At 27.5% G+C, this 27,478-nt stretch overlaps 1 protein-coding gene across 3 annotated transcripts in view; it reads left to right on the forward strand.

Annotated features, from left to right (window-relative positions):
- The first annotated feature begins 5,452 nt into the window (after positions 1–5,452).
- Positions 5,453–27,478, forward strand: part of Btk (tyrosine-protein kinase Btk29A) — a 92,820-nt gene continuing 70,794 nt past the window's right edge. The window contains exon 1 of one of the 3 annotated variants that reach the window (XM_016049392.4): positions 5,453–6,006. In XM_016049392.4, the coding sequence (XP_015904878.1) occupies positions 5,920–6,006 (87 nt within the window). In that variant the 5' untranslated portion in view covers positions 5,453–5,919. Of the gene's footprint in view, positions 6,007–9,975; positions 10,079–24,086; positions 24,393–27,478 lie in introns of those variants that run through there. The other 2 variants (XM_016049395.4, XM_016049393.3) reach the window with 2 other exon arrangements.

Consider the following 27,478-nt stretch of genomic DNA (forward strand, 5'->3'; position numbering starts at 1 on the left):
TTAGTGATTTAGTTAGTATTTTAAGTTATGATATTAGACATAAGAACGTGCTTTCTCTGAATAAGCATACTCTTTTTTTTGTTGTTGACGGAATTGGACTTTGACCCTCAAAATCAATTTTTTTTTATATTTTATGACCGTCGTTGAACAGTCGACTCAGTTTTTTGGTTTACGACAACTAATGTTCAACTCCGTAGTCTTGTAATTTTGAACTTAATCCAGAAGACAAGGGAACTCCTGGATCAAGTAGTGGGAGAAATTTACCTTCGTGGAAGACGTTTTGATGGAACTATCCCGCATTTGCGTTAGATGGAGTGGAAAACCTCCCATGGTTATCCTGACGGCAAGGGGACTCTAAACTATAATATGTCTACCACTGAGGATATTTTACGTCAGCACTGTGGTCGGTGCAAGCCGGATGCGGAATTCGTATAGACCAGCCACAGCTGGGATTCGAACCTGGTTGACCTCATTGGAAAACCAGCGCTCTATCCCCTAAGCCATCACGCCTCGGTAACCGTAATTTTGAAAATATGGTTCAGAGAGCTGTCGAAAGTTTGAGCCCTTTAATGTTATTATTTTTTTTTTTATTGAAATTACATACATTTGTTGACTTGTGTGCTCAATATAGGCTTATAAGCCATTGTCAAGTAGAAAATACAGATAGAACAATTCAGAGAAAGACATCACAAAGAATACATCCAGGGTTACGGCGGGATTCGAACCCGCTACCTCCACGCTTAACAGAGCGTTTGGACCGGCGATACCGCTCGGCCAGGGAGGCCCCCTTTAATGTTATCTGTAATTTTCGTGTAATTCGCCATATCTCAAGAATTGTTTAAGCGAACTGAAAAATTTTTGCGCGCGTTGTTAAAAAATTCGTTTACCCTAAGATAATTCCATGCAAAAAGTAATTTTTTTTTAATTTTGTGTTATTTGTTTACTAATAGTAGAAAAAAATTTGAATTATAAAGTATGCAAATATTTGCGTCATTTTAAGGAATGTAATTTTTTAAAGCAAAATACGAAATTGGTCGAATATAGATAGAATAGTTCTTACGACTTCTAGAATAATTGATAGAATAGTTCCTACGACTTCTAGAATAATTGATAGAATAGTTCCTACGACTTCTATCTATTTTCTCATGCGAAATTACATCTTTTAAAATTATGTAAAAAATTTTAGACCTCATATTTAGAAATTTTTTGGAGTATTATCAAATAAAATAATGGAAAATAATTATTAAATATTATCTTTTTGATGGGATTATCTTACGGTAAACGAATTTTATATTTGCATGCAAAAATTTTTCCATTCACTTAAGAAAATCTCGAGGTATGGTGAAATATGCAGAAAGACTAAATAACATTAAGGGGTCCAAATTTTCTATCGTTCTCCTAATCAAATTATTGGGACCATATTTTCCAGGTTGCAACAACCATCTATACCTTGAGAGCCAGAATTCCAAATCCGTAAAAAATAATTAATAATTAAATAAAAAGCATGTTTATTCATAGAAAAGTTGTTTTTGTGTCTGATTTCGTAACTTAAAATATCGTTTGCACTAATTAATTAGCATATTTGAAGTCCCCCCCCTTAAACCATTAAGTTTGAGTTCTAGTACTTATAAATCCGATCATTAGATTAAAAGTTATTCAGAGTGCTTCGTTTTCTTTTTCACTCACTGTACAATTTAAACTGCAAGATAAAAAGAAAATATAAAAACATTGATAAGAATAATAAATAAAATTCTTAATACAAGTTTTAAAACAAATAAACAGATATATGTATGGCCATTAGCTAAAACTTCCTGGATTTATTTTATTACTTTCTGAATCAATTTAAATTGCTAGATTTTTTTTTAAAAAAAGAAAAAGTTATATGCCATTGAAACATAGAATCATTTAATAAGGAACCATAAGAAATTATTTTATTGTTAAAATGTTTTAATACATTGTAAATTTTTAATGAAGGTTTTAAGATATAGTTCAAATCTGTTCATTATGAACTATCACGTGCAGAACATTGCCTTGTGTCTCACACGTGACAAACTAATGGCAAATTTAAAAAATAATTGCAATGTTACAATGTTTTTTAACATCACAAGAATTGCTACAAAGCATTTGAAAAGTTTGTGTTTAATGAAAGATACGATAAATATTTTTTTAAATACATTCATGTAATTTCAGCTCCGTTCAGCACGGGATGTTATAAATTATTTATTTTTAGACTTTCAAGAAAAAACATTAATCTTATAAATTAAAGAATCATGCTCTGAAAATTACTTGAAATTTCTATATTTTAAAAATTAAAACACATTTAATAACGAAAGTGCACTAAACAATGTCCCACACGTGACCATGGAATGACACTTTATCGAAAGGTCAAGATAACTTGAGTTAGTATGCGTTTTACTCTTCTTTTCAAAATAGTTTTTTTTTCTTAAGTAACATTTGAACTCGATGTTTTTTCTAAGGTAACAGTGAACCTTTAAAATCTCGAAATTGAACTTTATATTAATATTTTATTGGCTGCTATATACTTAAGTTTTTTTTCCAGTCAATTATATATTACATGATAAGTTTCATAAAATCATTTCAGTCAATTATACAATACATGCAATTAATTCAATACATGTCATTAATACAATTATTTTATTACAGGTAATTAGTAACTTGCACAAAAAATTTTTTTTACATTAAATAACTTTAATTTTTAATATTTTGTATTGTTTTCCAAAAGCAATTGCCTGATTTTTCCCAGCTCTTCCTCTTAATTTTTATAGAATACTAGTAGTATAAAATTTTTTAAAACAGAGCGATTTTTCATATGCCACGAACTTTGATTAACAGTGCGTACAACAATGCTTTTTCTAGAAGCGATTATGATTAAATGTCAGCGCAATCTCTCCTATTAAAATGGGAGTGGGAGAGATGGCTAGTTAGGAAAAAGGGAGCATAGTTCCTGCGTTAGGAGAAATTGCATGTTCCAAAGAAAAAAAAAGAAAAAAACCCGCCTTTTCATTTGAATAAAAGTTTATTTTTATGATTCTCTAATTTTTCGTTTCATAATATTTTCTTTAATAATGAAGTTGAAATATTCACTTATAATATTTGTTTACAAAAACTTAACAACAATGTCATTTTAAATGTAATTATTATTACTTTAATTAAAATTTAACATTAGCCCTTTAACGCAGATTTGACAAATGTGTCCTTTATATATTTTTTTGACGCTCTAATTACAAGCAAAAATATATTTTGGTATTCTTTAATTATAAAAAAAAAGTCTAATAATTAATAAAAATAAGTCTGTTAGATAATCGGAATTATATTTGTACTAAAATATAAAATCCAAAATTAGTAGTCGGAAAAAAAAGTTTTTTTTTTTTTTTCATCATTCATATTTAAAAATTTGTCAGTAGGGGAGAGTCGGGTAGCCCCGCCCACTGTCAATTTCATATGTATAGAATATTTTTTCAAGTCAATGGGCCATCGGACATTAATTGTTATATTAAAAGAAGATTATTTTCAAAGTTTCAAGTATTTATGCAGCTGTTAACATGGTAAACAATAGTTTTGAAAATATTTTGAATACAGTAGTCATGAAATTAAGAAAAATTGGTTGAATGTTTCGATTAAACTTCATTTTAATACTAAAAAAATAATTTTTTCTATACATACAGCATTAAGGTATGTAGTCTTAAGTTTAATTTGCACAAAGAAAGAAGTCTATATGTGAAAAATTGTTCGAGTAATTACAAAATTACAAATAAATTGGATTTCGGGTAGCCCCGCTCACATGAATGTCGGGTATCAACGACCAATTTTATTTCGTCGATAAATGTACGGTTGCAAAGATCATTATTTTATTGCTTCAAATTTAAATGTTATATGCATTTTTAACAACAAATATTGTTGTTATTAAATGATTGTTATTAAATGATAGAATTCACTAAAAGTATATAAATATGTAATAAATAAAATAATTTTGTGATAAAAATGATAAACGTGGTTTACCTATTGTCAATACATTAATCATTTTCATTTACACCTGAAAAAAACAGTCAAAAAACATAATTTTCTTAACTGGGCGGGGCTATCCGACACATTTTGAAAAGGGCTGAAAAACATGTTTTTTTAAATTTCTATTTTTTTAAGTTAAACTATTCTTTTTTTGGTTTATTCTTTTTGCATTATTTAACTAGATGATAAAACAATAGAAACATGCAAAAATATTGATTATTACTCCATATTATACAGAAATATAAGCAATACTCCTTAAGTGAGCGGGGCTACCCGACTCTCCCCTAATTGATTTTTTAAGTGAAAAAAATTTCAGTGATGAATAACTGTTTTTATTTGATCTAAATGACTGCAAATAAATACAAATCTGAAAAATTATATCTCGGAAGTGAGCTGTGTTTGGAAGATTTTACCTTTAAAGCAGACACCGGTGTTTTTTGTTGTATTTCACAACCATAAATTATTAAAATACTAAATATATTATTTTTATTATTTTGGCCTAAATTAATATAAAATAATGAAAAAAGGATGAAAAATATTTTCCTGCGTTAAAGGGTTTAGAACAATCTTTCCTTACTGCGAACCGAATCTTTACTGCCTCTGAAGGATAGATTGCTCGGAAAAGCTTTCTTGGTTTAGCACAACTGTTGCTCAAAATTCAAGCATAAAAACGACAAAATAATAAAAACAATGCAGTCAAAATTATTCATAATTATTATATTCATAATTATATTCATATGTTTCATAATTATTATATTCATAATTATATTCATATGTTTCATAATTATTATATTCATAATTATATTCATATCTTTCATAATTATTCATATTATTAGTATAACAAAAGCTAATATTTAGTATTTTTTTTAAAAATTATTTTGTTGAATTGTGCCCACTTTCTCTTAGCATTGTCTTATATTTAACAGATAATTTGAAATCCCGACAATGTGACAGTTATGACAATTTTTTGCATTTAAACGACAATACCGACGCAGCAACGACTAACGACTTAAACTTTTTTGCACTTAATGTCAAGAGACACCTTTTTGGACAAACACGGGTATGGATAGACTGAGGTAGGAATAGTGTAAATTTATAAGAATCTTTGTTTAAAAAGAAGATAACAATACCCACAACAAGGTACCCCCCCCCACCTCACCTATTACCTAATCGAAATGTTCATGGAGATTATCTCATTTATCTTTTTCTTATATTTAGTTGACAATTTTAAATTCCGATAATGCCACAGTTATGACAATATTTTGCACTTAATCGCAAAGATATCAAGAGACACTTTTTGATCAAAAAACGGGTATGCATAGAATGAGGTAGCAATAGTGTAAATTTATAAGACTCTTTGTTTAAATAGAAAATGAAAACACCCACAACATTGTCCTCAAAGGCACCCCCCACCTATTACCTAACCGAAATTCCTCGAGTTCAATTCTTCTAGAAAATCAGAGTCAGTCGCCAGTCTCGTTTATCTCAGCAAACTTGCTCACATTGCCTAAGAAAAAGAAGATGAGCAAAACACAAAAAAACCTTTATGTCAATACACCCATTCTCAAACCACCACCCTTGAACTCGACTTAAGAAAGCCGTTCAACAAGTTTCGGTTCATTCCAAAATGCTTTTAACATACGCCTAGGTATTCTTTATCACAACCATGATGGGTGGTTAAGAAACTTCTGAAATTTCTTTAGGTGCCCAAAATGTGAACATGAATACAGGAAATATAATCTTAAAAGCAAGATTTGAGTATATCGTGTTCTGATATGAAACTGAGAAAGTTCTGATCTCTAGACTAGGCATATCAAGATGGAAAGATATTTCAAGGTTAATGATTTTTAAATGACATAATACAAGACTTTAGAATCTGGTAGTTTTATTACTATGATTTTAGATTTCATGTGCAAGTATGTACCAGCAGTTATGCGATTTTGGTCAAGCAAGAAAATCAGAAAGGAATCATGTACTATGGTGAGCACAGTAACTATAAATAAATTTTTTCAATTGAGTTTTATATAGCATTATATGTTGTTTTGTATGTAAAAGTTATAAAATTTAATATAGGATTAAAACCTTTGATTTGAATTTCTGGATAACTTCACTTGACTAAATTTCTTGTTCGAAGTAAGGAATATCTTATTAATTTCTTGCAATCTTAATATAGTGCTAAGTTGAACGTTGAATATATTATTTAACTGCATAAACATTATTACATAATACTATGGCTCAACTTTAACTGAAACATGGTTCATTTTAATATCTTATTAGAGCTACAACAAATTTTCACTGTATTACGCCGCATGGTACAGATTTTAAGATTAAAGTTTGAGCAATTTTTGGAGAGTGTAATTTATAATGTTCGTATAAACCTTAAAAATGGAATATATCATATTATATAACTTAAACACTATAATGTTTAATTTATGTAGTTATGATCTGTATTTAAAATGATATATTATTATATTCAGTATTCATATTGCTCAAATAAAGAAAAACGTGCATGTTTATCTTATTTTTGTTTTTCAAAACAATTTAGAATTGTTTTATAAATAATTACATTCTGCAATTGCTATGATTTTTGGTTTTCTTAAACATTTTTTGTAGAAACATTATTTTGAAAAAGTTCAGGTACTCAAGGTGCCAGTACTTTTTACCATAAAATTCATTTTTACCGGAATATGTTACGGAATAAAAAAATCTGATATACCATAATTTTTACAGTAATAATTACCATAGAATCACTGAATCAATCTAATTAAATAAATATTACTGTAAAAATTACAGCATGATATTTGACGGTAAATATGTATTTTATGGTAAAATTTATTTTACGAATGATGCACCGAAAGTGCCGGTACTTCATACTGTAATTTAATTCGGAATTTTTTAGTTTATTTAAATTATTGATCTGAGTATAATTGAAAGTTTATAATATTTTTAAAAAAATGTTAATGAAAACTAAAAGGCATAGCACTACAACATCATAGCTTCAACGGAAAGAAGAATATAATTATGAGGCAATACCTAATAATAATTGTTTTAATAGTAAAGAAATAAGGTGAACATACGCGTTTTTCTTTATTTGATAAATTTCAATAGTTAATATATTAATATATCATTTTGCATACATTTCATAATACATAACTTAAATATGTCCCAAATAGTTTAGTTAGGAGAGTGGTCCACAGCTTAGACCCCTTAATCTTAATTTTACTTTATGTGTATTTTACCATATTTGGAGAAGTTTTTGAGGGAATCGAAGTTTTTTGCAAACAATTATATATTCGTTTTTCTAAAAGTAATTCAATGCAAAAAATCAATTTTTAATAATTATTTTTAGTATTTTTTTTAATAATATTTCCAAAAAAATTAAATTGTAAGGTTACAAATTTTTATATCATTTAAAAGAATGTAATTTTATGTGTCAAAATACAAATGCCGGGGTAGCCTGGTTGGTAGGGCACTGGGCCCATGTCCAAGAGTTCGTGGGTTCGATCCCTGCCAGCCGAAGACACCCCGTGTAGTAAATGGTGACTGATGTACGTTAAATCTGTTGAGTCGCAACGTCCTCCGTGTTCCCATAGCAAAATACCTCTGGGGGTACTGATTCAGAAGTGTCCTTGTCTTCTGGATTGGTTCAAAATTACAAGTCTTCGGAGTTTAACATTGGTAATCGTAAACCCAAAATTTGGTCAACTGTTCAACGACGGATATAAAATATTAAGAAAATATCAATTTGTGGAGCAAATATCAGCAAATTAAATGCCTTAAACGTTAATAAAAATCTGACGAATCACTTACTTACTTTAGAAGACTGGTTTAGAAACCTTAAAGACCAGATTGATTGTACTATGAAATTTAAAAATGGTTTTAATAATCACCTTTCACCTCTTTTCAGTTACTTCTGCTGTTTTAATTTTTTTAATCTCGTCATCCTCGTTAATAATACGTCAAGTTTTGATAACTATTTTTCACATTTCAATATCAATTTGTTATCCCAATTGTGATTATTTTTTTGACTTTTGGCAAAATGCGTTTCAGATTTACATAGGAATATTAGCACTAGATATATGTTGATGTTGAAAATACTATATCTGCATTTTCCCGAAAATTTAACTTCTTAAGAGCCATTTAACATCAAATTAACCACAAGGAGAACAAAAAACTGGTAAAATTACTGCACTGTATAGTGATGACATTTCTGGTTTAAAAAAAGAACAGAATTCTGGTTAAAAAAAGTCAAAATATACAATATTTACCGTTTATTTGGTAATTTTTCCGTTCATATATTAACGCTTTACCAAATAGTATTTTCAAAATTATAGACCTTATTACTACACATTTAGCAAAAAATACGAAGCTGAAACGTAAATTTAAACAAATAAATGGTTTTTATACCATGCTATCATGATAAAATTAGCAAATTTTGTCACATATTAAAAAAACCATATTTTATTGTTAATTTTATCAAAATAAATACCAAAGCGCTTCGTTAAAAATGACCGAGAATTTTGGTGTCCCCATAAAGCCTGAAGCACAGTAAATTTTCCCATATTCTGGTTGTTTTGATCATACTTTTTTTTCTCAGTGTTTTGTTCAAGTGGATTTTGTTTCATGGTTCTACATTTAAAAAATACAAAAAAAAATATCCAACAATGTGCAAAAAATGCTATTTATTTTTAATAATTGCATAAAAAATTATAAATATATAAAATAAATTTATAATTCTTTTGTAATTAATAAAAATACCCCAAAAAAGTTAAATTACGTTCAGCTAATTGGTTTTCTTTAAAGTATTTTATTGCATTTATGAGTATGAGTTTACTTTCTTCTAACAAGGGAAACTAGGGAAGTGTGACTCGCCAATTTTGAAATAAACTTGTGGGATGTATGCCTTATGAGGAATTTTAGGGGGCAACATTCGTTTCGGCCCATAGAAGGTCCTATGAGAGATAAATAATTCAATATATAGAAAAATCGGTATTTTATTACTTCAATGCAGACTATTAGTTATTGTAATTATCTCATACTCCAATTAATTTTGTGTTACTTTCACGTACTATATAATGCATATTTATTGTCAAAATTGATTTCGAACATTTTATGTATCTCTAGTTTTTCAGAAAAACCTGTTAGGTTAATTTAAAAAAAAAATTTAAAAATTGACATAAATTTTTTTTTTTTCAAAAAATTTTCCAAATCAATTGGAGTATGTAATTGCAAATCAATTAATAATTTTATTAATTAGGTAATTTGCTAATTAATTTATTACTTAGAAAATTAATTAATTAACCAATTAATTACAAATTAATTGGAGTATGAGACAATTACAATAACTAATAGTCTGCATTGAAGTAATAAAATACCGATTTTTCTATATATTGAATTATTTTTTATCTCTCACAGGACCTTCTATGGGCCGAAACGAATGTTGCCCCCTAAAATTATTCCTCATAAGGCATACATCCCACTAGTTTATTTCAAAATTGGCGAGTCACACTTCCCTAGTTTCCCTTGTAAGCTAGATATTTCTGAGACAGAAATCGTCTTTTTTGAATTTATTTAAAGCTCTGATCTCAGAAGGAGATTCATATGATGATATTTCATCATATATTATTATTAACATAATTTATGGTATATAAATCCATGAATTCCTATTCATAAATGTATGCGTGTTACTCTTAAGTATACTATTGTGTTAGTTTTTACAACATTACGATTAATTTTTAATGTTAAAGAATATAATTTTAATTATTAACTAATATAACAGATTTGAAGGTGTATTACCGAGGAAAAAAATTTACTTTCTTTTCAACTAGAATATTTTTTTTTAAAATCAATGTTCTGGAAAAGCATATTTTTAGAATTTATTTTATGAATTCTTCCACCCAATACGTAACATCCTTTTTTCATCGAGACAGAGGAAACTAAATTTCCTTTTGCGTAGATTTCAATTGAAGGTTAAGGTTACTTATTAGGCTTTTACGGATATTGGTTAGAAATATTTCCTTCAAATATTTAAATAGATATGCCTCGCACATACGTAAGTAGAATTTTATCTAGTTATTAAAAATATATTAAATAAATACAAATTGATCAGACAATTAATTGCGATTGTTTAAAAATGTTAAAATAACATTTAAAATAAGTGAAATGCTTATTTTAAGCATGTTATACTATAACACAAATGTAAGATATCCTATCCACTAAAGCTTTGACACAGATGGGTAACCTGTGTCCCTTTTATATATTTAATTCCAACTCTTTGATTTTAAGCAAAACTATATTTTATTTTAGTATTTTTAAATTATTAAAAAAAAAAAACAAAAAAAAAACGGTCTAATCGTTATTAAAAAAAATCTGTTAGATTATCAGAATTATATTTGTACTGAAATATATAATCCACAAAAAGTAGATATAATTTTTTGTCATTCACATTCAAAAATTGATTTTGTAAATTAACGAAATTTTAATGATGAATAACTGTTTTCTTACATCTATATGAATGCAAATTAGTTCAAATTTGAAAATGATTGTTAATTCCTCAAGTTAATTTGTGGAAAGGCAATAACTATCGAGCTTGGCTTTCTAAAATAAACCAGTTCAAAAGTTATTTTAAACTCCACTTCAAAAATCGAAAGGAAATAGGTATTTGCCATTGTTAAGAATAGTACCCTGTTCTAATTATAATGTAAAAATGAGTGTTGTTCCTCTTTATATCGTTATCTATATCATTAGAAACAATTTTGAGACGGACATTATACAGAAATTATGTCTGATTAAAAGTTTTAATTGCCAAAGTCCACTGCTTGCATCTCCATGTTTTATGGATAGACCAAATTTCAGTGCATTTCTCTGAAAAAGCCACGGTGATAAAATTTATCAATAGACAAAAATCAGAAACTGAATAATTTTCAACGTAGTTTCAATTTGCGTTGTTTCAATAGACGCTACATACAAATTATACATCAATAGATGTCTTAATATTAATTTGAAACATCTAAAAGTTTCTAAATCCACAGATATTTTTTTCTTCTTACTTCCATATATCTCTTTCATTAATTCAAATGGCCCGACATTTTAACCTCTTCTAATTAAGACAAATTTGGTCTGTAAAATATTACAAGAGCAATTAGATTTCAAATTCTGTTATTCGTTACTTAATATTTTGCCATTCTCCATTTAAGAATTATGTAGTATTTACTTCATGTAATATTTTTTATGAATTAAATTCCCTTCTATTTGACCATCATAAAAGCATTGGACACAAATTTACCTCAGCAACTGTAATACTTTAAGAGCATTTTTAAGATAGATTAATTAAGAGCATTTTTTTTCTCGAAAAAAATCGTTTCTTTGAAGGAGATTTAAAGTATTTAAACTTTTTTTGTTCCCTTTTTTTCTTTTCTTTTTCTGAAAACTTCGAATTTGCTACAGTTAGCTTATAAATTATAACTGTCTGAATTAATCGTTAATAACGTTTGGCTTTGTACACTTACCGGAAGCATTGAAGGATCACAATTTTATATATTCATTATTTTTCATAGACCCATACAAATATGAAGTTTAATATTTAAATTGATTGATAATTAGTTCATTGTTAAAATAGATAGGTTATATATCGAATTTATTTACATGCATTTGAAAATTTTACGTGAAGGCTACTTTAAAAGAAAACTAAATAAAAGTTGAAATAAAAATTCATTGGTTATTAGGAATTTTCAATGACATAACGATATGATTATAATTGACACATTACAAAAATGTGAAGGAATTTTAAATTTGTTTTCTAATTTGTTTAATAAATTTTTGTTTTGAAACGTTTGTATGAGATGGGAACGTTGAAAAAATTTTGACTTGTAAAGCGGTTGTTGAGTTAAAGGTTGGGAACCAATGCTCTAAATCTTCAAAAATTTTGAAGTTCTAAGCGAAATAAATTAGCACTCCAAGCGATATTTTAAAAGTTAAAGAACGTAGAGAAAGGTGAGGCAAACAAATCTCAGAGATTTTTTTTAAACTCAACAAATATAAGATTAAAGAAAAAGGTTATAGCAAAAGATAAAAAATTAGCCGCGATATTTAGCAGACGATAAATTCTCTACTTCTTCATCAATTATAAATATGCGCATTTATAATTATTTTATTTATTGAAAGCTAAGACAATTAATTTCAAATTAAGAAAAGACTAATTTTGAACAATTAAAGCTTTAGACTGATCAAACACCTATAGTATTAAGAAGAAGCGCCTATGTCATTTGATACTCAGAATTCAGTTTTTCCTGCAGTTATTGAAAAATAATTTTTATTCCTGTTTTTCCTTTTTATTTTTTATAGATTTGTTATCTTTATTTATTTTTTTGGTTTGGTGATGTAGAATTGAAATTAGATGATAGAATATAAATTAAAATTGATGCAAAATTAAAGTTGAATATAATAAAATTGCGTGTCTCAAAGGATGCTATACCATTTTTTAAAACGTCCCAGGGGACGCTTAATAAAATTTTATGTGTCCCGGAGGATGCCTAAAAAGCGTCCTAAGAGAAGCATCATGATTTTTTTACGCGTCCTAGAGGACACACTTTATTCATCCTTGGGGATGCATTTTACGCATCTCAGGAAATACATCATAACCTTCGTTTCGCGTTTTGTGCTAAGCAGAATCGCTGGAAATATGAAAAGGGTTAGAAATATTTCTGCTTCAGTCAATTTTTAAATAAACACTATATTAAAAAAGCTTATGTTTATCTAGGAAATTTAAATTGTTAAATTAGTAAAAATTCTTTTACCATCGCCTTATTTCTTAGCAGATATTATATTCCAATTACAAATTAATGGATGATTTACTGAACATTATTCACTGATAATGTCTAATCAATGAAAATCGCAAATGTTATAATTATGCTAATAAATAATAAATGTTATAATTACATATAATTAGAGGAATTTTCAAAGAAAGGGAATTGGAGACAAAAGTAAGCCGTTGTTCAGAAACAATGGGTTTAGCAGAATAATTGATAAAGCTTTAGAATTTTAAAAAAAACAGTGTTAGAAGAAAAGTTCAATGCTCAAAGTTCAAAACTAAAATTAGGATTGTATGTTTTAGCATAGTGGCTGCTGATGACGTGAAGATACATTACCCTATAATAACTGAAAAAGCTACTTTCAGTTTTCAGCGTTTTTTTTTTTTTTTTTAATTTCTCAAAAAATACTTAAGAGGATTATTTTATAACTTTAGACCTGTTTAGCTGAAGTGATTTATCATAATTATCAATAAAATGTGAAGTTTTCGAATGTTTGAGAGAACGGTAATAAATTATGACCGAAAAAAGCGTTTTTGAACACCCTATGTCAGGAAACATATCAATAAACTTGTATCTATTACATAAATTATTATGTGCAATTATTACATAAAATTTTATAAGCCTAGCTAAATTATATTTGTGGAAATAAACAGATATTTTTGTTAAAAAAATTTTGTTACTTTTTTTACTATAACTGTAAAAACGTTCAATAAAATTAAACAAATTTTTTGGAGCAAATTTTAATTAATAATAAGATTATATTTTTAAAATTTGAAAAAAGTTCTTTAAGTATTGCAAAAGATATGAGCATTTAAAATAGTTCTTTCATACTGTGTGAGGAAATAATTTAATTCTTTTTACATTTATCAATATAAAACATTTATATAAAACAATTATAATTATACATATAACATTTGTATTAAAAATTAAGAATTGGCTAATGAAATGTTGAAATATAAATTAATTGGTCAATAAAAATTTTCAATGAAATAACGAAAAGAATAAAAGTGAAATAGCAAAATGTTAAAAAAATATGTTAAAGAATTTTTGAAAAAGCGTTTTTTTTTTTAAATTTAATTGTTTAAACTTCTGGTTAGAAACTTTTATATGGGTGACCGGTGTTGAAATTTTTTATCTTTCAAAATGGGCGGGGAGCTTAAAAAGTTTGAGAACCTATGTTTTAAGGTACTATGATAAATACCAAATTTTACTTTATTTATCAAATATTATCACGTATTATAAAACCATACTTTATAGTTAATATTATCAAAGTAATTCGGTAAATTACGGAGCTTTTCTGTGATCCCAAAGAGCTAAGTTAAAATTTAACATATTCTGGTAGTTTTGATCATAATTTTTTCTCAGTGTAATTGATAAAAATAATACATGAACTTTGCTACCAGTAGGTTATGTATTTTCTGAAACAACAAAAATTTTGTAGTATGTAAATTTGTTAGTGCTAAATTATTATATTTAAGTATTTTTGGCTATAAAATGCTTTTAAAATTAGGCTTAAAGAAATACATACATCACGAAAAACTATCAAATTATAAAAATGTATATGAAGATAAAAATATTTCAAAAATGGAAATTATAAGCAAAAGGATGCAAGACTGCCAATTTTATTATTAAAGTGTCAAACAGTTATACAATTTGAATAAGAAAATAAACGAGTCTAGAAAAATCTCGACAAATAAAAACAGAAATAATGACATTCGACGAAAAGTTGTCAGTTGCTTCCCTATAATAGTGAAATTATTTCAAAGTACCTTGCAATTATGCTACTTATATGTGATTTAGATTTTAGAAGTAAAATTAAAAAACAAACCGAATGTCGAAAGCAGATGAATGAACAATAAAAAAGTTGTGAGCTGTTTATATATTGTTTAGTTTCGTGGAGTGAAGGGTAAATATTTTTTCGCTAACTTTTTACTTGGAATAATATCTAATTACCTATATTTCAATATTATAGTTTCTTAGTAACTGCGTAATAAGTTTTAGAAACGTTTTAGTAATTTTTTTTTTTGCTGAAACTATGATGCATATTTGAGCCTTAAGCGACCGTGCGCGGAGAAAAAAATTCTTGTAAAATTACAGTTCTAAATATTAATGACCTTTTTGGAAAAAAAATAAATAAATAAAAAGTATAATTCTAGTAATAAAATCAAAATATATGGTTTTTAAACTATCCATATAGTAGTTTTCCGTCCATATGGTAACGATTTTTTGGAAATTCTAGCTTTTTCAAATTATTATCCTCATTACCACACATTTAGTAAGAAATACAAAATTGAAAAGTATAAATTTAACCAAATAAATGGTTTTTGTACCATGCCCTAAAGTATCATAATAAAATTACTAAATTTAAAGCATTTAACAAATTTTATCACATGCTAAAAAACCATATTTTATTGTTAATTTTACTAAAGTGTTTCGGTAAAAATTACCAAACTTTTTGGTGTTTCCATAGAGCCAGAAACGCGATAAATTTTTACCTTATTCTGCTACTTCAGTGTATACTTTTTTCCTTCAGCGTGGCATTAAAGACGGTTGTTGATATTTGAAAACAACCTTAAAAAGTAACACTACATTAAAATTGAAAAAAAAATTCGGTTTTAAAATATTTATTTATTTATTATTTGACAATATGCATTATTGAAAAACCACAACTTTTTAAAGCCTGTTGTTGTCGTTAGGATTGAGCAACCTCAAATAGTGACGCTTTAATAAAAATATCGATTAAATTTTTGCTCATTGATATTCACATTATTAAGGACGATACCGTAAACCGGGGCGAGTCTACCCATTTTTTTCAGTTTGTCAACTTTCAAGTGGTCAAACTTTTGTAAATATTAAAGAAAAAAGGCTTTTAATAGGTGTTTCGGAATCGCTATTTATCCCTCTTTAAAGCTGTGAAATCGATTTTAGAAAATACTAACAGTTACGCTGTTACTGTATATTTTTATAGAACTGCTGACAAATCTCTCGTATGGGGCGAGTCTACCCATTCTACTAAAATGAATGTTAACATTGTAAATAATCAAATTTTACTATTAAATTGTTATTTTAGTTACTATATAGGATATTTATGAAGCAAAATTCATAACTTTATTATATATTCCATTTTTTTATTCATAAAATAACACAAATTGAGTATTTGATCGATTATCACATTTTGATCACAGTTTTGTTTTTATAATCATTAACATTATAAAATAAAAAATTTTTCTGATTATTGTTGAAAAAAATAAATTAAAATTAATATAAATTCACAATTAAATAATTAATAAATAATAATAACTAAAGATTATTAACAAAATTCAGGGGGCATTTTTTTGTAACATTTAAATCCATTTGTTTTGCGAATATAATTTCAAACCATCTGTAATAATAAATAATAATTTATTTAACTTGCATTAAATAAAAAAAGTTAATTTCGTAATATAAAAATTGAAAAAATAGGTAAAATAAACATATTTTATATTTACATTTATATTTAACCTATAAATTTTCTTATTAATGATAAATTTATCAATGCAGAATTAAAATAATGTACTCAAATTCATTTAAAATGACTTAATTTTAATATAAACAAAGTTCTAAATTATATTATTATACTTCATTAAAACTAAATACCAATGGGTAGACTCGCCCCGCGAATTCTGGCTTTTTGTTTACAACAGCAAAACTTACATTCTTTTTGTTTTTTATTTCATATAAAATTAATGTAATCTTAGTCTTAGATAAGTTTATCACTTAACCAAAGTGAAAATAGTAATAATAATAATATACTTACGGAGCACCAACTAAAAGTTTGCTGATTTTCAATACAAATCTCTCAAAAGACGTTTGAACAGGTCGGTTAAAAAGACACCAAATAAATAAAAACGGATCAAACTACTACAGCGCCATCTTCCTTAGAGTCTGAACTAAGTCCTCCGTCGCTAAAATTTTTTTTATTTGCAATTTAAAATAGTGAAAATTAAATGAAACTGAAATGGGTAGACTCGCCCCTGGATGGGTAGACTCGCTCCGGTTTACGGTAGTTTAAAAACAACTGTTTTTGATATTATTGAACAACAATCTTGTAGAAAATTTTAAAATATAGATCTTTAAAATTCTTTTAAAAAATTATTTAAATATATCCACTTTCTTAAAAAACCACACAATTTAAACATTAGGGAACCAACAAATTTAAAGGATAATAACACAGCAATATTTCAAAAATATAAATTTTTTTTTAAATTTCTTTTTACATTATTCGTGATTTTCCAAGCATTTTCCAAAAGGTATTAATCGAAATTTATATAAATTAATTATATTTTAGTAAATAATTTCTCATATTTAAATATTATAAAACAGGAGAATAAATTGAAGAGGATTTTGTATAGCAAGCTTATGACATTTAACACTACCACACACAGCATAGCACAGCATAAACATCTTATTTTCATTTGGATTCCTTTTATTTTTTATTTTTTTCGGAAGTAAGGTGGAGAAAGGCAGGTGCATAATTGCTCAGCGATATTTTAATTACTTATTTCATTTTTATACTTTCAGTAATACATTTTTTATGTTATGTATGTCTTGTTAAAAGGGAAATCCTCATCAGAAAATTAATTGTTTTCCGAAGCAGATAATTATTAGTCCGTAGACTCTAACCTGTAGATCCTGTTATCTACTTAAGTTCATAAATTATTTTTCCAAAAAGATTATTAATGAATTTTACTTTCTAAACATGCTTTATTCATGGAAATAATTTCAGAGTAAAAACCATTTAACAATCTTGACGCAAATCACGTCGTCCAAAAATGACTTGAATCATTTGTTGAAGTAAAGATGACCTTGATAGTTTTATGAGTAATAGATTTGCGTTTTTATAAAGGATTGGCTTTAAATGACTACTTTTAGGTCCATCTTCTAACGGAGCAGAGAACTTTAAAAAGACATCTGATGTTTTTTTTTCTTACTCCGATTTATAAGGATTGAGTTGAATCACAAGTATTTGCATTGATATATAATGGATTAATTTCAAATGACATTTTAACACGCAATATTTTATTTTTCTAATAATGGGCAGAGAACCTTAAAAAGGCATAGAATATTTAAATTTTTTTCTCACATTAATTCATAAGGATTTTACACTAAATCAAATTACTACGAATTTTAACTGATTCATAAACATTGATTTCAAATTATAATTTTTAATTAACTGCTTAAGTAATGATGACTTTGATAGTTTAATGAATGATAGATTTGTGTCTTCATAAAGGATTGGCTTGAAATGACTACTTTTAAGTCCATTTTTTTAAGGAGCAGCGAATTTTAAAAAGACATCTGAAATTTTTGAAATTTTTTTTTTCTTATCTGATTTATAAGGATTGAGTTGAATTATGAGTATTTACACTGATTTTTTAAAGGATTAAATTCAAATGACATTTTTACACGAAATATTTTTTTTGTAATAATGGGCAGAGAACCTTAAAAAGTTATTGAATATTTTAGAAAAAAAAGTTTTTTTTCTTACATTAATTCATCAGTATTTTACCCTAAAACAAATTACTACGGATTTTAACTGATTCATAAACATTGATTTAAAATTATTATTTTTAATATTTTCTAAAAATCACTTAACAATCTTGACGCAAATCAAGTCGCCAAAAAATGACTGTTTAAGTAATGATGACGTTGATAGTTTTATGAATGATAGGTTTGTGTCTTCATAAAGGATTGGCTTCAAATGACTACTTTTAGGCCCATTTTTTAACGGAGCAGAGAACTTTAAGAAGACATCTGATATTTTTGAAATTTTTTTTTCTTATCTGATTCATACGGATTGAGTTGAATTATGAGTATTTACACTGATTTATAAAGGATTAAATTCAAATGACATTTTTACAAATCACGTCATCCAAAAATGACTGATAGTTTTATGAACGATAGATTTGTGTCTTCATGAAGGATTTTTTTTAAAGAAAGCATAGAACATTAAAAAAGCAACTGATGTTTCTTTAAAAAAAAAATTTTTTTTTCTCACACTGATTTATAAAAATCTATATGAACCATGGGTATTTAAAGGACTTTTACTCGATATATATATTTTTTCTAATAACGGACATAGGACCTTAAGAAGACATCTAATATTTTTGAAATTTTTTTTTCCTTACAGTAATTCATAAGAAATACACAAATCAAATTACTACGAATTTACACTGATTAATAAGCATTGATTCCAAATTACTTTTAATCCCAAAAACATTTTAATCCTTTAAATCTGAAAAGAAGCATAGAGCAGGTTCATAATTTAATCATAAGGATTTACTATGATTTAATGAAGAATTGATTTAAAATTACTTCTTTTTATTCGAAATATATTTTTTTCTGAAAAAGGAAGTAACCTTAATAACGCATCTAATGCTTTTGAAAAAAAACTTATTTATTTATAAGGATGACATTAATTCATAAGAATTCACACTGATTCAAGATGATAGACTTCATGTAACTACATTTTATTCAAAAAAAAATTTTTTTCTGATAAAGGATATAGAACCTTTATAAGCATCTTGTTTTTGTTTTAGTTTTTTTACCGTAAATTACGTTTTTAAACTTATATTTGAAAAATTATGGAATTTATTTAATCGAAAATTATTGTTATAATTTTGGTATAATACGAAAATCTTTTGAAATGATTACATGTAGCTAATTATGGAAGAGCAAATTACATGATCTGGTTCTAAATTTAAAAAATAAATAAAGAAAGAAAGACATATTATACTGTAGTGTAAAATTTGTGAAATCTATATTTTACATATATTTCTTAAAAAATGGTGTGTATGTGGCCGATGTTCTTTAGACTTTGATAAATAGAAAAAAGTAATCTTCAAGAGAAAAAAAAATTATCAAACTATGCAAATGAAGTCACTTAAAGTATTATATTCACAAAAACATCTTTTAAAAATATATAAACATATTTCTGTTCGTTCCTATAGATAAAAAATAAAGCATAGATTTAGCTTTGAAATTTTGCATTATTACTATAGAATAGTTTATAGAACAGTTAAATTATTACTATAGAATAGTTTATTGAAATTATTTCATGAACTGATTAATTTTTATTCAAAAATGAGAATTTAAAATTAAAATTTAGAAAATTATTTAAAAAACAGGTCATTTTTGAATTGTTTGCGCACGATTGTTTTTAGAAAATGATTAAGAAAATGCGTTATTTATTAAATTTTTTTTAATAAAAATCATTTTTTAATAAACTAGAGAATATCAAGAAATATTTTTGAAAGTAAATGAAAAGTTTGTAAAGTTTTTAAAATTTGAAAGCTAATTTTTTCATACTTAGATAATTATCTAAGATGTATGATATTTAAAATCATTGATAATCCTGCAGGATAATTATCCTTAAGGATTTATACATTATAATAGTATATAAATCCTCCGTAACTTAGCATTATGAGGGTAGCAGCCTTTGACAAACATGTCTAATTTTTAGAATATTTAATCATCACATTAATTAAAAAAATTAAATATTATATTTTGAAGTTATTAAATTAATTTAATTACAAAAAGAGAAAGTATATTTGCTTACAAATAAGAAAACTGTATTATAAGTCAAAATTTAAAGTTTTCTCTATTTTTAGAAAGTTCTCATGAGAAGATTTCATAACTTAAAGTGAAATGCGGTATTTCTGAATGTCACGTCACTATAAATTAACCGAGAGTTAATTATACTTGTTTCTTTCAAAACAGGTCGGATAACTTTAATCTTTTCGTGTTTATTTATTCCTTAAAACCAAAAGAAAAGTTGAATTGGAGAAAAAAAGTGCTTTTTTGGCTTTTAATCGCCCAAGTAGATATTGTAAAAAAATAATAGAATAATAGAATGAACTTAAACAATTACTCGTTATGTATTTAATGCAATGTTAGTTGGTTGTGAGATTTTTTAGAAAAAGTTATTTCAAAAAAGTGTTTTGAACATGACATTTTTGATAACGATACTTATGATTGATTAATTTTATTCAGCGCATTATTACTAATTATACTATACAACATCAATAAGATAGCCCTGTCTTTAAAATAAATTTTGTTTAATAATAAAAGTGTTGCGGTGTCACATTCATCAGTTAAGACAAATGGTAGAGATTGCAAAACAGAGATGATATAATTTCTGCCATCTTTGGAATGCCATTTCTGCCATTTGTCCTACTGAGAAAAGTTTGTCTAGGTGACACTGAAACACGTTTAGGTTTAAAAAGAAATTACTATTTGGGATTTTTAAATGGTGTTTTGTAATCAATTCAGTTTTGTAACAATGGATAAATTTAACTACTTGAGTAAGTTTGTAATGAAGTTGAAAATTCTATCACAAAATAACGAAATTAAGTTTACTCAAATTTAAATAAAAGTTAGTTTAAAATTTTTATTAATTCTTTTGCATCTCTAAATGATTTATTTTGTTTGAACGATATAGAAGACATATATACTGATGAAAATGTGTCTAGGTGACACTGAAACGCGTTTAGGTTTATATAATATTACTATTATTATTTTTTTTTACTATTTGTGATTGTTAAACGCTGTTTTGTAATCAGCTTCAATTTTATCACAAAGAATTAATTTGACCATTTGAGTAAGTTTGTAACGAAATTCAAAATTCCATCACAAAATAACGAAATTAAATATACTCAAATTTTAATTAAGTTAGTTCTAAAAATTTTATTAGTTCTTTTGCATCTCTAAATGATTCATTTTGCATGATATAGAAGTATAGCATACAAATGTCAAATTATTTTTCTACGCATTAACTTTACATTACATTTGATAATCCTGACTATTTTCAAATGTATGGTATTTAATAATGTCTTGCTGTATAATAGCTCAAAATCTTTTTCTCCTTATTTATTTAAAATCATTTATTTAAAATCACTAATTATTTAAAATTTATCATTTATTTCTCCTTATTTATTTACTTATTATTTATTTTATTATTTCAAAAATACAGATCTTTTAAAACAATAAAAATGATTTCAGAGAGGTTTGAATCAGAGAGGCTTAAATTTTGTTTCAACTAAAAAACTTTTTCTACATGCAGTGTAAAAAATAAAAAATTTATCATCTTAAATATTCTCTGGATTTTCGGATTTTCACGCACTAAATGCCAATCTTAATGGCTAAAAAGGGTGACTTCAACTATGTTAAATACTAATTTTGTTACAGAAAAAAAAGCCACTAAACGCATTTTCTCTGAATAAATGTCTTTTTTTCAATGGATTTAGATTTTGACCATCAAAATATTGAGGAGTAACCGCAATGTGGTAAATATGGTCACGATAGATTCGTTAGAAGAGCTGTCGAAAGTTTGGAGTTCTTAATGTTAATTTCACTTTCTGTGTGTTAGCTATATCTATATAACCGATGTTAGCTATATCTCATTGTTTTAGAGCGAGCTGAAAAGTTTTTGCACACAAATATATCCCAAGCTAATTCCCTATAAAAAATAATTTTAAATATATATTTTTTATTTTACCTAATAATCTTCCACAAGCATTGAATAGTAAAGTATACAAATATCAACACCATTCTAAACCAAGTGATTTTAAATGACGAAATAAAACATTTGAGCGTAATCGGTTGAGTATTTTCCGAACTATAAAATTTCAAAAAAAGCCATATTTTTGAAATTCTATTACTCTAAAACTATTCTTCCAATTTTTATGCACATTTTTTATTTTGTCATTTAAAAACACGTGGTTTAAAATGAAATAAAAATCTGTATACATGAAATTCAATATATTTGCAACTTTTTTATTGAATTCAATATATTTCAATAAAAAAGCTAGTTAAGTTATTTTTTCATATGGAATTATCTTTGGATAAAGTAAATTTATAATTTCTTGCAAAACTTTTCGATTATGTGGGAAATTTTTTGATTCAAAAATTTATCAAGGTATATTAAAATACTCAAAAAGTGAAAATAAGGGACTCAAACTTTTGGCCACTCTCCTGACTTAACAATCGGAACCATATTTTCGCGGTTACAGCTACCCTCTTGATTTTATAAATTTATTAATAGGTAGTACTTCAGAACCATGTTTTCCAGGTTGAAGCTACTAACATGATTCTGTAGCTTAATTAATAGTTTGTACTTCGGAACCACGTTTTCTTGGTTGCAGCTACTCCCATGATTCTGTAACTTAATTAATAGTTAGTACTTCGGAACCATGTTTTCTAGATTGCAGCTACTCCCGTGATTCTGTAACATAATTAATAGTTAGTACTTCGGAACCATGTTTTCCAGGTTGCAGCTACTCCCATGATTCTGTAACTTAATTAATAGTTAGTACTTCGGAACCATGTTTTCCAGGTTGCAGCTACTCCCATGATTCTGTAACTTAATTAATAGTTAGTACTCCGGAACCATGTTTTCCAGGTTGCAGCTACTCCCATGATTCTGTAACTTAATAGTTAGTACTTCGGAACCATGTTTTCCAGGTTGCAGCTACTCCCATGATTCTGTAACTTAATAGTTAGTACTTCGGAACCATGTTTTCCAGGTTGCAGCTACTCCCATGATTCTGTAACTTAATTAATAGTTAGTACTTCCGAACCATATTTTCCCCCATATTTTGATAGTGAAAAATTCAAATCGGTAGAAAAACAAAGTTTGCTTATTCAGAGAAAGCACGCTTTTGTATCTGATTCTGTAACTTAATTTATAGTTAATACTAATTAATTAACATATTTGAGACTCCCCCTTTTTACCATTATGATCGGCACTTGGTCTGTGACAATCCAATCATTACACTATAAAAACTTTTAGTGTATCTTAACGCCAAAAATGGTGGCAACTACTTCACACTAAAGTGGTGTGAAACTTGGCGTAGTTAAACACCGAGAATGTTCCTCTAAGTAAAGTAGTTGCCACTATTTTCGATATTCATTAATCAGGTTCAGTTTTATTATTCGGGTATCAGTTTTATTCTTCAATATTCTTATACAGAGTTTTCTTATTTCGCTCTTACGAACTGTCTGGGCGCTATCTAGATTATCCTTGATAGAAAGCTAGACCAACTCTTGTTTGTATAAACAACGAGTTGAAAATGCTGCATTTTATCGACACAAATATCCTCGTTTTAAAGTTTTCTTTATTTTTATTATAGAAAATACACGCTTCCTATATGAATTATCAAGTAATAAACCTTCTCTTAGATAGAATCGCGTTTCTCTTTTGGAAAAACCGGTCCTTTAGTTGGCGACGTCGTTCGGGCATCTCTAACCGTTACGCCAAATTTCCTTCATCCAAAACACAATGGTAATCAACTCGGCAACCCAGAATCTAGAAAATAACCTGTCGTATGTTATCTTGGAAACTCAGGAAGTATGTAGTTGTCGGCCAAACGTAGTGTATGCATCCTACGCTTCGGCTACCTGCATGTTGCGTAGGGAGGTATATTTTTGAAGTCAATTATTCTGTGTTAAATTACTATATCCCGTATGAAGGAATATACAAGACACACAAACTTTTTAAAATTCATCCATCAAGGCAAAGTAAGTACTTTGTCATTTATTATGGGCTGTGGAACTGGGTGTATTATTTGTTTATATTCAACAAAATGTTATTAACACAACCTGTGTACGAGAATAAGAAAATAGGTAAGGAAGATAAATAACCGGTATAAGGCGAATTACTGAAAACCAAAATTTATCGCGGATACTTACTTATATATACTTAAAATTTATTATAATTTACTTTTATACTATGTTATAGTTAAAATTTTATACCATGAAGTGATAAATTTAAAAGCAAAACACGAAATTTTCTGCTATATACATTTGAACTATGTTAGAGTTTATCAAGAAATGATAAAAGTAATAGCAAAACGTAAAATTATTATTTAGAAATATCTTTTTTGAATATATATTTAGTTTTTTCGGCTTGAGAAATCAGCCGTTTCTTACCGTTTAATCGTGCAACAGGTTATAACATAACTTAAAGTAAAATGTTTTAAAATTATTTTTATATGTTTTAAAAGTAAACAACTCGTTATTTTTTTAATGGGTCATTGAATTTGTAATTAAATTTGTACTTTCGAAGTGTCAACAGCTTTAATCAGTCAACAGCCTAATCAAAGAACAGTTTCAAGGGTACATTTTTAAATACTTATCCAAAATTATATCTTTAATTATTCATATTTTATTTATTTTTTTCGACATTATTTTAAAGTTAGGGTCTAGACTTTATCTCTTCTGGAATGACTCAACTTTGAGATTATGACAATCAATGTTCAACTCCGTAGCCTTACAATTTTGAACCCAACTCAGGAGACCAAGAGAACTCCTGGATCGAGCACCGGGAGAAACTAGTCTTTGTGGAGGACTTCTTGATGGGGCAAACCCGCATTTGCGTCAGGGAAAACCACAGGAAATGAGGGGAAAACCACAAAACCTCCCATGGTTAGCTCGACAGCAAAGGGATTCTAACACATGATCCATGTACCTCGACGGATATTTTACGTTAGCAATGTGGTCGGTGAGAGCCGAATTTGATATTTGATTATACTGATGGGGTTAACCCTCATTAGCGTTACATGGAGAGGAAAACCATGAAAACCTCTCATGGTTAGCTTAACAGCAAAAGGATACTAACATATGATCCATGTACCACGGAGGATATTTTACGTTAGCATTGTAGTTGGTGTGAACCGAAAGTAGAACTCGTATCAACCAGCGACCATTGGGTTTCGAACTCGGGTTACCTTATTGGGAGGTGAACGCTCTATCACTTGAGCTAACTCGGGCAAAGTCTAATATAGAAAAAAAAAAGAATTTTTCCTAGGATGCTTCGAAATCATGGATCATGCTTACCTTAAAAAGATACCCATCCCCCGTCTGTTTGTTCCGATAGGATGAAAACATACGATAAGATGGAAGATAGGATGGATATACGATAAGATGGAGATACAAATAACGTATGTGGACGCTCCGGACAGTTCTCTTAATTCATGTTATAATTTCCTGTAACATTATGTTCACTTGCTATCAATCTCATAATTCAATGCAATCGAGATTATTCTGGGGAAAATTTATTTGCTGTATTTTTACAAATTCTTTATTTATGCAAATGTCTAAATCTTGCTCCTAAAGCTACAGATTTTTTTGAAATGACATTTTTAGTCCATTTTTTGTCGAAATGTATAAGTTTAAAAACGTTGTATATAACAGGAGTTGACGTAAAATGCTGCGACAAACTTCTAGGGGAGTTAGAATTCATAAGAATTAGAATTGTATTGGAACCCATGCCCTGAAATGTCGTCGTACGTGGTTAGGTACCCTATTATGACCTGTTCAGACTTGTTCATAATAGAGAAGCGACCATAGTGGAAGTGTGACATTTCTGGGTCTGGATTCCTATGCAATTTTAATCCTGACGATGTGTTTTAACTCCCTTAGAAGTTTGTCGCAACATTTATGCGATCGTCTGTTATATACAACGTTTTATAACTTGCAAAAAATAGACTACAAATGTTAATAAAAAAACTCTATCTTGGAGAGAGAATTCAATGGCACATTTGAAAACGACGATACTAAAGAGCATCTATGATTAGTTTTAAGAAAATCTCATGCAACAGAAGAAAAAAATTATTCTCCAGTGTTAATCAGTCAGAATCAGTTGTTAACTAACAGTCGAAAAGAAAACGTGGTTGATCAACACAGGATGGAATGAATTAGTCAGTCACTAACACTTTGAAGGAGATAAAAAACAAAAATTTTGGCACTTAAAAATGGCTTTCTGAAAATTGAAGAGGTTAAAAAGTTGTATAGTTCCATTTATTCAAACATTTATTCTAATTAGTTCAGATTTTCTTTGAAAACTAGATAAAAAGATAGAGGCGATGGTATGGTGAGATACATTTATTTAATAGCAACCGCTACACGAACCGGTGAAAAAGAAACATAAATCTGGTTAATAAAACCATAATACTTAAAATAATGGAACAATTCATTAGGTAATTTTTCCGTTCATGTGGTAACGATTTACGGGTAATTCTGGTTTTCAAAATTATAGCTCTTATTACCACATTAATAAAAAATACAAAACTGAAAATTAAATTTAACTGAATAAAGGATTTTTATGCCACGCTCTACGGTATCACGATAAAATTGCCAAATTTTACTACATTTACCGATTTTTATCACATGTTATAATAACATATTTTAATGTTGATTTTACCAAAATCATTATCAAAGCTTCTCTAAAATTTACTGGGCTCTTTGGTACCCGTAGATCCAAAAACATGAAAAATTTTACCATATTCTGGTAGTTTCGATCACACTTTTTCTCACGCAGGCGTTTATCATATATTAACCACTTTTTGCGGCCAGGCACTAATGGGTTAAACGTTCTCAATTATGTGTTTTTTTTAATTACTTTTTTTAATCATCACAGCTTTGCAAAGGGTATGTACGGTCACATAATCTAGTGCAAAAGCACCACGACTAGAGCTTCTTGTTACCCTTAAACTTGACCTAAGGTACTTCTTTGAAAGAGGGCTCTAGTTCCTTTTCCTCGAGTTCATTTTCTTAAATAAAGTCAGTTTCACATTAAACATACTAGTACGAAAATACAATTATCT

This window comes from Parasteatoda tepidariorum, chromosome 12 (assembly GCF_982258835.1).
Source record: "Parasteatoda tepidariorum strain Cologne lab strain chromosome 12, Ptep-v5.0, whole genome shotgun sequence".
In the NCBI taxonomy this organism is placed as follows: Eukaryota; Metazoa; Arthropoda; class Arachnida; order Araneae; family Theridiidae; genus Parasteatoda; species Parasteatoda tepidariorum.